This window comes from Periophthalmus magnuspinnatus, chromosome 4 (assembly GCF_009829125.3).
Source record: "Periophthalmus magnuspinnatus isolate fPerMag1 chromosome 4, fPerMag1.2.pri, whole genome shotgun sequence".
Lineage (NCBI taxonomy): Eukaryota > Metazoa > Chordata > Actinopteri > Gobiiformes > Gobiidae > Periophthalmus > Periophthalmus magnuspinnatus.
In genome coordinates this window covers 22125464-22140509 of record NC_047129.1, presented here as the reverse complement: position 1 = coordinate 22140509, position 15046 = coordinate 22125464, and the positions used below count along the sequence as shown (strand labels likewise).

General features: G+C 39.8%; 1 protein-coding gene across 1 annotated transcript in view; it reads right to left on the bottom strand.

Moving 5' to 3' along the window:
* Positions 1–2767: 2767 nt before the first annotated feature.
* The window catches only part of abca7 (ATP-binding cassette, sub-family A (ABC1), member 7), a 50344-nt gene continuing 38065 nt past the window's right edge, over positions 2768–15046 (bottom strand). Inside the window, exons 36-50 of the mRNA XM_055221472.1 lie at positions 13687–13856; positions 13194–13371; positions 12615–12730; positions 11467–11611; positions 10210–10333; positions 9459–9588; positions 8617–8749; positions 7877–7939; positions 7705–7811; positions 7169–7310; positions 6927–7061; positions 6244–6347; positions 6076–6168; positions 4966–5215; positions 2768–3314 (exon numbers count right to left, since the gene is read on the bottom strand). Of these exons, the coding sequence (XP_055077447.1) occupies positions 2877–3314; positions 4966–5215; positions 6076–6168; positions 6244–6347; positions 6927–7061; positions 7169–7310; positions 7705–7811; positions 7877–7939; positions 8617–8749; positions 9459–9588; positions 10210–10333; positions 11467–11611; positions 12615–12730; positions 13194–13371; positions 13687–13856 (2328 nt within the window). The 3' untranslated portion in view covers positions 2768–2876. The remainder of the gene's footprint in view (positions 3315–4965; positions 5216–6075; positions 6169–6243; positions 6348–6926; positions 7062–7168; positions 7311–7704; positions 7812–7876; positions 7940–8616; positions 8750–9458; positions 9589–10209; positions 10334–11466; positions 11612–12614; positions 12731–13193; positions 13372–13686; positions 13857–15046) is intronic.

Genomic DNA, 15046 nt, shown 5'->3' with positions numbered 1-15046 from the left:
CCTCTATATTATGGACATAGTTAAAGTAGTAGGCTTCATAGGATTTATTTTCAAGTTTCATAAATATTTCATTTGAAAAAGACATTACATTCAGACAAACATTACTCATAACACATCCAGCATAGTCATGGTGTCAACAGATAATACTTCATCTCATGCAGCACCTCACAGCAGCAGGACAAACTTTGGAGTGAAATAGACTCTGATTAATTTTCAATATTCGTTTTAGAATTCAAAAAAATATAATACAAAAAATATAAATATCATTATAGTCTATAGACCAACACAATTCTTTTAAAATAAATAGATCAGATAAAAATAAGGTTTCAGCACAGGAATAAATGAGACAATCATAAAATTAGTTCAATCATAGAGATCTACATAAATATGATTAACCCAGCTTAAATTACAGTAACTTCCACCATAATTTTCTCATGTAGCAGATATAAACCAGTGATTTAAAGTGCTTCTGACAGTCCAACAGTGAACTGCCATAGGAAGAGACTCCTGCAGAAAAGAAATGGGACAACAGGAAAAAAAAAACTAAACAGGAAAATACAATAGGCCTACATACAGAGCCCTCCACAAACTACTAACCTACTAACTACTAAACCTAGACTAAACCAGGATTACTAAACTAGGACTAAACGAGGAGTAACCGAGCTCTACACAGAGACTTTACCAGGACTATGAGTATATTAGCATAGTACATGGCATTTTGATTTCTTTATTTAACTGATATAGATACAAATTATATTTTGGCACAATGTATTATTTATTCAAATTATTAACTTTTATTCCAAATTCATTTTTTCAGTTGTTGGCCAACTGACATTTTTTCTTTGTTTTTCACTGATGTCTGTCATGACCTGGGATATGAATGGAGGGCACTGTATGCAACTACTCCACATGTCACAATAAAAAAACAAACAACAAAAAAACAACAACAAAACAATGACAAATAAATAAATAAACCATGAAAAATCTATTATAAAATTTTAGAAAGACAGCAGCACTAAACAGACCCTCTTGACAATACAATCAGAGTTATAACTTACAAGTTCAGGCTCATCCTCAAATCCTCATCTGAAACTAGCTCCATCTCCAGCTTATGCCTGAGGTTTAAGCTGTACTTTGTGGGTGCTCCTGGTGACTCTGAGAAGGGCAGATCAATGGAGCAAAGACATCAGTGAGTATGGGCTCTATGAGTATGGGCTTTATGATCTGACTAAACGAAAGAGAAGCGAGAGCGAGCACGGGCAATAGTTTGATCTGCAACACAGAACTTTTTCGTTATTTCTCATCCAAGAAGCAAGGGGAAAGATGCGACTTCCCTCTCCTCTCCTGGTTGCCCCGCTGGCATTGATGAGGATGGCTGCGTAGTGCCTGGCCTGGTTAATGTGGAGAATGACGTTGTCTGATACTTTTCTTACATTTTCAGTGATTAAAATGAATCCTAAAGACTCAGTATTGCACCTGCTTAAGACATTCTTGGAGGCAAAACTAAAATACTCCTGACACAGTTAACCTCATCCCAATCAGATCTGATGAGCCTGGATTGCCCAAATAAGCCAGGCTTTGGCTTTAGGTCACTTCATATCAATACCGCCAAAGTCAGTCTGGTACCGCATGTCATTTTTGCTAATAGGCTACATTCATGTTGTAGAATTTGTCATAATTTCTGATGGAGGGCAAGGGCCTATAGTTACTTTGCAGCGACATCATGCTGGGGTTGTTCTGTCTGTATGTCTATGGTGGAATGTTCAACAGTTGCCATGGTGATCAATGCTTACATTAGCAATAACTACCAAAAGTTTTAAGATAAACAGAAAAAATACAATATGGATTTAAACAGCCAATTTTCAGTAGCATGTGATCAATATGAGCGTTCATGGTCCTGTTTCGGAAGATTTTCAACAAAAAGGTGAGAGTGACTAACTGAAAAAATGTTCGCTAATGCTAGCTAGCTTGCAACTGTAATGTAAATTAAGAGACTTCTTTAACTATAAAAAATCTGTTCACCTGTTGTAGTTCCAGCTAAATCAGCTCTTTATAATCAGATTGTGTTAAAACAAAGTTCAGATTAAAGTCTAACTTGAGTAACAGAGCTTCAGACAGAGTAGTCCCTACATTAGCATCACACCCCAGGGAATGTTGATGACATCAGTTGCAAAGTATCAATGTAACTCTATTGTAACTTTGCGACCCTTTGAGGAGCCACAAGTTATGCAAAAAGTTCAGATTTGTTCATTTTCATTTCATTTTTATTTAAGCACATCTAATGCTTCAGAATCAGAATTTGCTTATGACCACATTGTAGGCCAGAAAGTACAATTATTTTCTGTTTGTACAACTGCATTGTTTTATATATTTAATTATCACTGTAGAATTGGAATAAGCACTGGCCTTTTCCTTAGTATCCAAATTGAGTTTGCCATTTTAATATGTACTAAATCAAACATCCATTGAGTGATACCAGACTTACTTCTTCTGTATATATTGCAATGAAGTAAATTTTGCATTAATTTTTCTCATAGACTTTTCAAAAAAAACAAAAACAAAACTATATTAAAAGTTGGAACACTTGCTCAGGGCTAATCAGCTATGTGGTAACTAATGACCAGAAGAATATAATATTATGTAATATCTGTTTCATAACCTTTATAAACCACAAAGTTATTAAAGCATTTCGCCGAAGTTTACATTTTAAACATGCTTTTTGGACTTAAAACAACTGTGTTATGGATATTAATTAGCACTTAGCTGGTTAGCCTCCATGATACCTTTAAACTCTCAGGAACCGGAGTGGACTTTGAAGTGAGTGGGACTGTTGAGCCCCATACCATACCAATAACACAGCCTTTGGTCTATATTGTCTATAGTGAAGTGTCCCTGGGTTTGGGGCCCACATTGAAGAGAACGGTGGGGTCGTTGGGGGAGTGTTTTGTCCTGTGTTTCCTTCGCTTCTGACTGGTGCCCTCCTGTGACCCCGGCTGGTCACTGGAGTCCCCTTCACTGTCGGACTCTTGGTGGGATAGTGGGACCAGGGCTGTCCCCGCACTCCGCTCCTCTCTGCCTGGGCTCTTGGACTTGGCTTTCCCGGGGGACTTGGCGGGTTTCTGAGGGGTCTTGATGCGAGGAGGGGGCGTGACCAGGGGCTGTGGGTTTATAATGGGCAGACTCATGCGAGTGGGAGGGGCCTGTGGGGAGGTCACATTGGGTGGGGCCTCCGGAGCAATCCGTGGTGTCCCATTGGTGACAACTGTGGTGAGACAGTCCTCGTCTGTCTGATCTTTGGCGAAGTTAACAAAAACCTGGGTGATTAAAAAGATTAAGATAAAGTTAAAGACATTGCACTGTTTTTTTTTTTTTTTTTTAATGTTTTAAAGAACACATATTCATTTTGTGGCCTTAATTCCCTTTTAAACATGCTTTTTGTCACCTTGGGATTAATATATCAAATTTTCTAATTTAAAATAATGTCTGCATTTGGGAAATATATTTAATGTCAATTAGAAAATAAACAGTTGAACTCCTTATCCTCTGTGAATGCTATGCTAATAGAGTCATGCCCTCGTTGTGAACACAATTTGGTTTATAGGCTTGAAAACTCTGCAAGATAAGTCTTATATATGACTAAGCACTAATGGATTACAGAACAAATACAAAAATTAATCAGATTAATCTCACTTAAACAAATAACATTTATCGAGATAAATCAAATGATTTTAATTTCAGAATTTATACTTTCTAATTTGTAGCATTTTTAAACATTTTTAAAGAAATTTATCTTATTTAATTATTCCACAAATCTAAATTGATTATTTAAAAACCCCAAACGGCCTTAATTAAATCTAGAAATTGTATTTCATAATGAATTTGTATGACAAGGTTATTGTACATAACCAAATTACAGGTTTTAGTGAGGTTAAAAGCCCTTCATTGCCTCTTGTGACAGATATAAGCCGTTGCTTGGCCTGGCGTCTTCCGATGTTCTGTAGCAGTTTGTGAAATATTTAGCCCATATTACTCGTTTTGCGCGCACACACGTGACCTTTATTTTCAGGGATGTGTGGTGTTCAACTCAACATCTGCGTGGCATAGCTGTATCGCATTTTTTCCGCTTCACTCTCATAAACATCAGCCCCTGTGCAATCTGCGCTCGTCCACTAGGACTGATGGACTTCATGTGTACATTCAACCACGTGTAATCAGCACAGCTTGCAAGCACAGCGTTTCTCCTGTCAGTCAACCCTCCCAGGGCAACTCACAAGTGTGACTGGTCAAAACACCCCGTGGGATTAATCTGCGGGAAATTTGTTTGTTCAACACAACAACACAAGGAAGGGCCTTATTCAAAGTGCATAACAGAACAAAAAAATGTTAAAACTATAAAATTGCAATGTCATAAAACATAGTTTAGTTTTGTTTGGACATTATTTTTTACTATTCCACCAGGCCGTTTTTCACATTGTAGTTTTTCTTATATAAATTGGTATTTTGCAAAAAAAGGTATCATTGACAAATGAGGACAAATTACAAATGGTTAATATGGCTGCTATGCTTATCATTATAAACATAAGCCCAGTATCGTGAGCCCTTCTATAATACTGTGAGGATTAATTCATGGATGAAGCGTCAGTTTGTTGTGATAAATGTTTTGACACTAAACTGAAACTAAACTGACAAAAAGCAAATGGAGCATTTTTGAGTTGTCTGTGTAGATGACTTTAGATTAATGAAACAAGAGTGAATGAAGCCAAATACAACTCCAATTTGAATTGAAATGATCATAAATACTTTGTATAGACACATATCTTGGTTTTGGTCTTGGTTCATATCTTGGTTTCAGTTGGAATATTAAATAAAACATGTTTTAGGCACAACCATAAAAACCTAAAATCTATTTGTATGTTAAAGCTCTGATATCTCTTCAGCTCTGCTGGTCATGCCTGCGGTCCTCACCTGGTCCAAAGTGGTCTGAGACACAGAGAAGTCTTGGATGCCCAGCTCCTCATAGTTGTTGGACAGTGTGTGGAAGAGCTGAGCCAGGCAGCAGGCGTGTGAGGGCATCTGGTACTGCAGCACGTTCTGGTGGCGCTCTGTCAGCTGGATGTGGGGGAAGCTGCTCTTCATGTATCCATCTACAGGGCACTGCTCGTGGGCAGGCTTACACTCAGCCAGGCGCAGGATGATGGTGTAGCCATCACCAAACCTGACACAACAAATACAGTAAGATGAGTCTGGAGGACTACAGGAGAGAGGACTGGTTGGGCAAACTGCCTTGAACCCTAAAGGACCCGATGGACAGTATGGAGGTCCAAGTTTCAGCAACCGAGACGAAAACTGCATTGGTCCTCCAGAATCCAGGGTTCGACTATCGGTCGAATTCTGCTCTCCAATACCTTGCAATAGACCTTAATGGGAAGGCTGAGGAGTGTGATTCCCCTATAGTTGGAACACATCCTCGGGTCCCCCTTCTTAAACAGAGGGACCACCCCCCTGGTCTGCCAGTCCACAAGCACTGTCCTCGACTGCCACAGGATGTTGCAGAGACATATCAGCCAAGAAAGCCCCACAACATCCAGAGACTTAAGGTACTCGGGATGGATCTCATCCACCCCCTGAGCCTCGCCACCGAGCAGCTTGCCAACCACGTCAGTGACTTCAGTCAGGGAGATGGATGAACCCGCCTCCCAGTCTCTGCTTCCTCCTTGGAAGATGTGCCAGTGGGATTGAGGAGATCCTCAAAGTTCTCCTTCCATCGTCCGGAGGAAGGGTGGAAGGTCCGGGCTAAAAGATTTCCATTCAGTCCAGGCTAAAATATTTCAGAGCAACAGCGCTGCGCTACAACAGCACAAGGTATGCTGCAGAACACAGCCAGTGTTTCACTTATGACAAAAAATTACCCAGAATATAAACTTTACTGCACAGTTTTATTGGGTGGGCAAGGGAAATTTGTTTGTACAAAGCAAAGTAGGGCCTCATTCAAAGTGCATTATAGAACAAGAAAGCCTGGTGCATTACTGACAGAGCAGTATTTTGAGAGCAGTACTTTAAGAGCAGAACACTCACCTGTTCTTCAGATGCTGCACGGAGCCCAGACACTGAAAGCGCCCATTGACCATGATGGCCATCCTAGAGCACAAAGCCTCACACTCCTCCATACTGAACACACACAGCACATGGACACAAATCAACACTGTGATATAGAGCGGAAATGAAGAGCAGAGCGCCCCCTACCTGTGTGAGGTGAGCACCACAGCTCGTCCCTCTTTGGTGACACTCAGGATGCAGTTCCAAAGAAACCTCTTGGCCTTGGGATCCATCCCTGTGGTGGGCTCATCCTAGTGAGGGGGGAAAGGAGGTCAGATCTGGACTAGAATTGTAATCATAATGAAAGTTCAGACTGCTTCGAGCCTCATCACATCAGTCTACTCCTTCACAGCTCTGGAAAGTGTTTAAAAGAAGCTTCCTCTCATCTCCACTCAGGTTTTCTTGTAAACCTCCTCATCCCCATCTCCTCCTCCGTGGCATTATCTCTCCTCAGGGTTAATCGCTCACCAGCCTAGAGTCTAGGCTCAATCACCAGTGTCTAAGATTCACCCCCACTTTCTCAGCTCCTCCCCACATCTAGGCTCCACCCCAAGTGTCTTAAGATCCACCCCCCAGTATCTAGGCTTCTCCCTCAGTGTCAAGGCTCCTCCATGAGTGTCTAGGCTCCAGCCTTAAATGTCACAGTTGTGGCACAATCAAAAATGGCTAGTGTCAGAAATGGTAAAATGGAGTGCGGAGAATGCACAGATCACTCATTTCTCAGACTGGTTTACTCTGTGCATGTTTGACGCAAACACAATACACAGCTACTCATGCATGTTCTGTCCTCAGGTTGATTGTCTCATACACAGTATTATGAGTCTCCCCACCAGGAATATGACTGGAGGAGAGCCAATGAGGGCGATGGCGGTGGACAGTTTCCTCTTGTTGCCTCCACTGTAGCCCCCCGCCTCTCGCTCAGAATACTGTAGCAGGCCCAGCTTCCTGATGCCCCACTCTGCTACCTGCACACAAATAGACAGGAGCAGGGACAGGTAGCAGTACCAGGAGAAAGGAGAAGAATAGTTTGTTCTTTCTTTTTTGTCTATGTGAAAGCTGAATATGTGCTCACCTTGGGCACATGCTCCTCCTGCACCCCCCTGAGCCGGGCATACAGCTCCAGGTGCTCTCGTCCGGTGAGCAGGTCACTGATGGCATCAAACTGGGGACAGTAGCCCATCAGCTGGTGCACACGCTCCATCTCCTTCTGCACACTGGAGGGACAGCACACCACATGTACACAGAGCACATAACATCACAGAGACATGAGGACATCTGACAGACACTCACTAGTACAGATGTCAAATAAATATATCAAATACTGGAGCGCAATTTAACTCATAGCTAAACAATCTTTAGTCTGGTCTAAAAAGCCAGAGCATTCAAACATCAGGGCGAAAAGATTCTCAAATACTTTTCTATTGTATTTACATGTGCATATTAACTGTAAACTGTGCCGTAAAAATATCAGATTAATCTCTGTTTTAGACTAAAATTTGCCACATCATGGATATACGCGTTACCAACTAGTGTTAATATTTGTTTACAACGCAAAGTTTATGTGAATAAATGATTAGCGAGTTGTGTTGATGCTGTGGGTGTTCATACCTGTGCTGGTTGAGGAAGGCCTCTCCAAAGGTGATGGGTGTGTCTCCGGTCAGCATCCTGAAAGTTGAAGTCTTCCCTGCTCCGTTGACGCCCAGCAGGCCAAAGCACTGAGAAGCAGAGGCTTAGCAGGGAGCACACCTGAAGTACTTTAAATACTGTACACAAGTCTTACCTCACCACGAGGGATGCCCAAGCACAGGCGGTCCACTGCAGGCTTCTTACCTATTTTATACACCTGCAAAAGACATGAGATTAATTATAAAAGACAATGATTTTAAAAATGCAAAGTACAATGGAGGGACATTTTACATAAACTCAACATAAAAAACATGCCATAACTGAAGCATGCTTTTTAAAGATTTTAAAATACTGTTGGACACCTATGCAAATTTTTAAATATTTTAAGAGGGTACACCAGCAACTTGTCTCCATGGAGATGTTATTACTTTGCCCGGAAAGATATCTGTGTAATCCCTCAGTCGTTTGGATATGATCCATAATAAAAAAAAGAAAATCCTTTTGGTTCAGTTAACAGTGTCCCCATTGCCCTGAAAGGTTCCACAGTATGGTATTCAATTTATCTAGCTTGCATTTATTCCATTAGAGTGTTTTATTGCTTAAAAATGTTTGCCTCGTGACAAATCTGCCTCTTGACAAATCTGACTGGTAACTTAGCCTGACGGCATCACCTGCTTCTCTCCATAGAGATAGACAAGTTTAATGCCATATTGCATGCATATAAGCAAAACATCTCTATGTAGACAAGCAGGTGACAGACCTTCCACAAGAAAAGTTACATAGAACTACATTTTAAAAGTGCACTATTTATAAGAACAGGCGTATTTGAAATTACTTTAAAATAAACAGGAACAGTTTAACAGAAGGCCTTAGCTGAGCCTGTGCAGTGAGTACCTTGCTGAGGTCCACCATGGTGAGGATGTCACTGTGCGCTTTCCCAGCCTTCACCCTGTCCCTCTCCCTGGACACATCCTCATCCTCAGAGCCCAGAGGAGGAAGCTCCACCTCCGCCCACCACCACCACGACCTGCACACCACAGAACCAATCGTATGTGCTTTTGCTCATTATTTATTGAGTGTTTTTTTTTACCTGGTGGTTTTATGATTTGTCAGGCAAAGGTAAAAATAGCTAGCCTTTCTAGCAAGATGAATTCTTGCGATTTTTGTGGGTTCACAAACTCTTCCAGGGTGGTGCAGAAACTAACCAATCACAGGGCAGCACTGTGGTTTGGGCGGAAGCTAGCGCTGAACAAACCAAAACAAACATAGCGACGTACTTCAGTCGATTTTAGCAGAAATGCAGACTATTTCATTTGTCAAAAAAGTGCAGAGGGGAGCGCTTTGTGCATTTGTTGAGGGAAAGATGTCTGTGCTTTTCTCTCAACTGGATTTAACTAAAGTTCGGCTTGTTCTGCTGTTGTGACGCTTTGACCATTCAATATAAAGTCGTTCTTAAGAATGTTCCGATCATTGGTCCCGATAGCGTTCAGTTGAGAGTCATACCAGATCGATAAATATGCAGTTACTGTATTTTCCAGACTATAAGTCGCACCAGAAAAATTGCATATAAATGAAGAAAAAACATATATAAGTCACTCTGGACTATAAGTCGCATTTTTGGGGGAAATTTATTTTACAAAATCTGAGACCAAGAACAACCACTTGAACACTTAAAGTAGCTATAGTATAGCTATAGTAGCTTCTTTAGTACACCGAAAGAGTGCCTTGGAGCTGACCTGAAGCGGAGGAAGAACTTGTACTGCAGCAGGATGGTAAAGGTGAAGAAGAAAACTCCCTGAGCAGCCATGGCAAACAGGTTCTTCCCAACAAAGTCCCACTCCAGAGGGTCCAGGCGCGGCTTGGCTCCTGTAACCCACAACCGCATTTCTCTTTGAGTCCTTCTGAGATTATTACTATTACTATTACTATTACTACTACTTATAGGGCTGCAGATTTCATGACAAATATAATGTTTGTCATTTGAACCGTCCAAGAGCATAAGAGAAGACTGAAATTTGAACAGCTAAAATAATAGTAGTAGTAACAATAATAATAATAATAAATGTTATTTACAATGCACTGTTCATTCCATAGAATCTCAGAGTGCTACAATAAAATAAGAACTTTAAACCAATAATAAATGCAAAAAAAAAACAAAACATCAACAATAAGCTTTTCTAAATAAAAAGGTCTTTAGATTAGCTTTAAAAAAGCTAACAAGGAGCACCTCGGTTTTACTACTGTTTAGCTGAAGGCCTTTACCTCCTCAAGGCATGTAGTGAGTCAGTGAGTAATCCAAGAATCCCATGCATTTCAGAACATGTTTGTAGAGGTCTAAACTAAAAGGTTAGGTTTATACTGAATCATTTATATATTTATAATACTGAATATAGTTACCGGTATATAATTATATTCTAATCTATGCTAAGACTAGTATCGATCTAGATAATACTAGAAACTAGTATTGATACTATAAAAGTCACATACCCAGTCTGTGGAAGGCATCAGCCATGGCCTGGTTCTTGGCCATGTCAATGAGTCCTCGACCCAGGCAGAAGTGAGGGAAGACCAGGAAGACCTTCTTCAAGATCCGATTCACCTCATTCAGATGCTGTGAACATATACTGTGTTACTGCAGATATGCAGCGTAGTACACTGTTTGGTACACTATCATCAAGCACCTTAATGAGCAATCAGAGGTGCTTTTTAATCATTAGACAGTTTTTTGTCTGATTTATAAACTTTTATCACAGAAAAGGAGTGTCACTTAGAACAACATGATTTCACAACTATTCACAACAAAGATGGAATTATAGTAAGTAATAAACTATATCAGTGATTCTCAAACTGTGGTATGTGGGCTCCTTCTGGTGGTTCGTTCTCTACATTTCTAATATTAGCTTAACTTAGAGTCAGTTTTATCAGTGTTTTGGTCCTCCTTTGGGCCATTTGTTGGTGAGAAATACTATAGCAATGATGTAGTCCAGTTTAGTTCCATGTTCAGTTCAGCCCTGGAATGGTACTATTAAAGATCTGGTGTAGAACTTGTGATACTTGGGAAGATACATTTTTTCTTAGGTGGTGGTTGACGTGAAAAGTTTGAGAAACACTAAACCAAATTGGAATTTCACATTTTGTTGACTGTAAACCTGCAAACACAATTAAAACAGGTCCTGATTATTTGCTGCTGGCCCAAGCTCTTCACAGTCACATTTCATGGTAAAAAGCAGTAGATTTTATTTAAAAAAAATAACTATGTAACATATCTGAACCATATATGCATGCTCCAGAATCTAAATTATCTAAATAACTGCAAATACCGGTAAGTACAGGGTAAGATGCGGCCACAGTTGCAAGGACATCTTCTGAGTACTCAAGCCTCCAATGCAGGATCACTTAAAATACATGAATCAATAGAAATACAATGCCGTGCAAGCTAATGATGAGAAAAATCCAATATATAAGGTATTTCAGCATATATGCACTATGTACTTGCAAAATAAGTTTACATATTCAATCAATTGCATGATTTAGGCATGTGATCTATAAGAAAACACACTGTACTTTTGTTCTATTAGTATACTTTTTAGGTGTATTTGGATAATAGTTTTTTGGCAAATCCAGACTGTTATCTCTGTATTTTATATCATCCCCACACGCTCCAGTGTGCCTTGAAAAATATTGAAGAAGTGGAAAGGAAAGGATAATAGGTCTATTTGGCTAAAGATAGACATGACTTTGTACCTGATCCACAAAGAGCTCCAGGACAAAGGTGGCGATGCTGCCATTGATGCCGATGAAGAGGTTGATGGAGGTGAGGAAGACGTATGCTGTACTGGGCACGCTGAAGATAAAGGAGGCGGGGTACATCAGTGGAGTGATGGACCACCTGTATGTTGGAAATACACCATTATTCTCACATCATCAGGGGTCAATACACTGTGACAGAGCAACAAATTTAGGTCATTTTATTACTGGAATTTAGGGCTGAATCCTTTGGAGGAGACATATTAGGCTTTTTAAAAGATACTTGGTTGTTGTGTGTTGTACAAAACACAACTTGGTTTAATTGTAGTTGGAGAGCAGGAGAGGGTACTGTACAAGAATCAGCACTAGTCATACTGCAGCGTGGTCTCAGTGAAGGGTCAACACATTTACAGGCAATACTTTACAGCAAATGAACAACTGCAACTAAGTACAGAGCAGTAGGCAGCGATAGGGGGTAGGTGTAAACACTCAAGACTTATATACGGGACAACACAGAATTGCTCAAAAATGCATTAAAGGGCCTATATTACTCTATTTTCTGATCTATGTTATGATGTTGTTTCCTCATCAAAAACATACCTGGAATTGTGTCTTGTTTCATTCACACATGTTTAATAGTAAAAGCCAAAGTTAGTTATCTTATCCCTTCAGATAGATATAAGGCAGTGTCCACCAGCAATCTGACCAGAAGTGAAGAAGTGGCTTGGATCAGCAGCGAAACGTCTTGATCCTACAACAATTTATTCAGTTGACAGATTTAAACTTTGTCTTATGCTGTGTCTGAATGAAACAAAACACAACTCCAGGTATGTTTTTGAGGAGGTAAGAACATCATAACTTGGCTAAAAGGTCACAAGAGTCAATTTTGTGTAATATAGGATTTTTAATTGATTGAAATACAACTCTGAATAAGCTTATGGTATGGGAACGCTGTTATAACATACTCATACATAATATGTCCCTTTAAGCAAAATTACACAATTAATTACTAATTGTTACAAAAAAATTAGTAATTGTTGATTTATTTATTTATTATGTTAAATTATTGTCATGGCAGAGTTTAGTGATAAAACAATAAGCGATAATATATTTAGAGTATGCCGCAAAAGCCTGGCATGTCTTACCCATAGAGCAACAGGAGCAGAATAAGGGCTGGCAGATTGGTGTCAGACACATAGGACTGCTGCTGGAAGGCCAGAAAGATGAAAACCACCATAGTGGCTGGGACCGTGTAGTTTATCTGGAAATCATTCAATTTAACATTCAATTATAAACATCTGAATTCTGGGCTCTGTGTCACATAAAGCCATTCACCTGAACTTAGATGAATTATTGCAAAAAAATCAGACTGCATGGTCCTGTGTGTACATACATAGACAGAACCATGATCCTTTGCTTCAGTACAATTAAGACATAAAATACTGCTATTGAATGTAAAATTACGAAACAATACAAATTCAAATATACCATTAGCCTGCCTAAAATATCACATTAATATATATCATAGTGTGTGAGTGCTGTTATAATATATAGTACATTGAGAATATCTGTAGTAGTTGAGGAGCTGTACTAAAGTAAATGAAACCGCAGGAGCTAACTAGTCACAGAATTAAGTAAACCATTGAATCTCGTAGTGTCACAGTAAACATGTGCATGTGAAGCCCGTGTGGTGCGCTCTGTTAGGGAGTCCTCCTCCTCCTCACCATGTCCCAGGTGAAGTTGGCGAGCCAGTAGAGCACAGGTTGCACTCCACTCACAAACTGCAGGTGCTTGGCCTTACTGACCCTCTCCTCTATGAGGAAGAGGACAAAACTGGCCGGGACGAAGGACATGGCAAAGATCACACAGATGGACACCAGGACGTCCACCGAGGTTGTCATCCTGAGACAATGGGAATGGGTTTAGATCACTTCAATTTATCAAAGTAATTAAATTGAAATCATAGTTTGACTGGACCCAATTAGCAAATTGCAAAAAAGTCACATTCTATTGTCTAAATGAAGAATGTTTTTTATTATCATTTTGGTATCCAAATAGGTATTGAGTACTAAGTCTATTCCTGAGTATCACAATCAACTTTAAATCAAATTTTAATATGGCAACAGTGCTAGTCACAATTATTTGAATAATCTCTGCAGCCCTTCTTTTATATAAGTTGTGCACGGTGATGTGGAATGGTGTAGTGATGGTGCTCACATGGCCATCTCGGTGAGCTGCTCCTTGGTCAGGTTGAGTGGGTGGTTGTAGGCGGTGATCCCATGGGCGCTCCTCTGAGGACCCGGGGGCAGGCTGGCTCTAAGCAAGCCGTTGTTCAGCACATTCACAAAGGACACCATGGAGTGCCAGCCTTTGTTATTGTACCACACCTGAGGAGGACATACATACATCAAATAATATTTAAATATATTTAAAATATTTTATTTATTTATTTATTTATTTTAATTAGGACAGTGCATATTAATCAACATGTCAACAAACAGCATCAATGTAAATATGCCGGAATTAGCACAATAGCTACTTTACACCCGTTGTCCTAAGGCAGGTCAAAAACAGAAAATTTAAAGAAACACAGACAAACCAAAAGTGCACATAGACATGACAACAAGTGAACCACAATAGACCATATTCCGAGTTTAAGATGTCCCAAGAAAAAAAAAATAAATAAAAAAAATAAATAATAATAATAATAAAATCTACATGTGTGAGCATGTTTGATTATTTTTCAACCAGTGTTTCAGAGTGTTCTTGAAGGTTGAAAAGGAGCCACAATTCCTGACATGGGCAGGTAATGTGTTCCATGACTGTGATCCTCTGACAGATGTCACCATTTGGCCAAATTTGGTCCTGCGTCTCTGTACGGTACAGTCTCCTCTGGTCAATGCTCTGGTATTAACTCGGTCAGTCGTTTTTTTACTTATAAAATCCATTAATGGTGGAGGAGCAAGTCCATTTAAAACTTTAAAAATAAGGCAAGCATCCATAAATACCTGATAACTTTCAAGATCCAGAATGTTATACTTACTTAAGATATTACAATAGTGATACTGTAGAGGCTTTTTATCCAGTGTTTTCAATTTAATAGTAGTTCCTGCAAATAGCTTTTTACTCTTATTTCAGTCATTATTTGGGTCACTACAGTTTTACGTCTATTTGAGAAATAGACTGCCTGGCCAAAAAAAGTCACCATCTGGATTTAACTAAGTAAATAGGTACGAGCCTATAGGTACGAGTCAGGTCTAGGTTCAGCAACAGTCTGTGCTCAAAGAATGAGGTCAGCTGACACCTGAATATACTGATTGACCAGGTTATTCCATCAATGGATTTTTTCTTCCCTGATGGCACAGGCATATTCCAAGATGACAATGCCAGGATTCATCAGGCTCAAATTGTAAAAGAGTGGTTCAGGAGCATGAGACATCATTGTCACACATGGATTGTCCACCACAGAGTTCAGACCTTAACCCCACTGAGAATCTTTGGGATGTGCTGGAGAAGGCTTTGTGCAGTGGTCACACTCTAATGCAACACTGGATGGAAATAAATCTTGTGACATTGC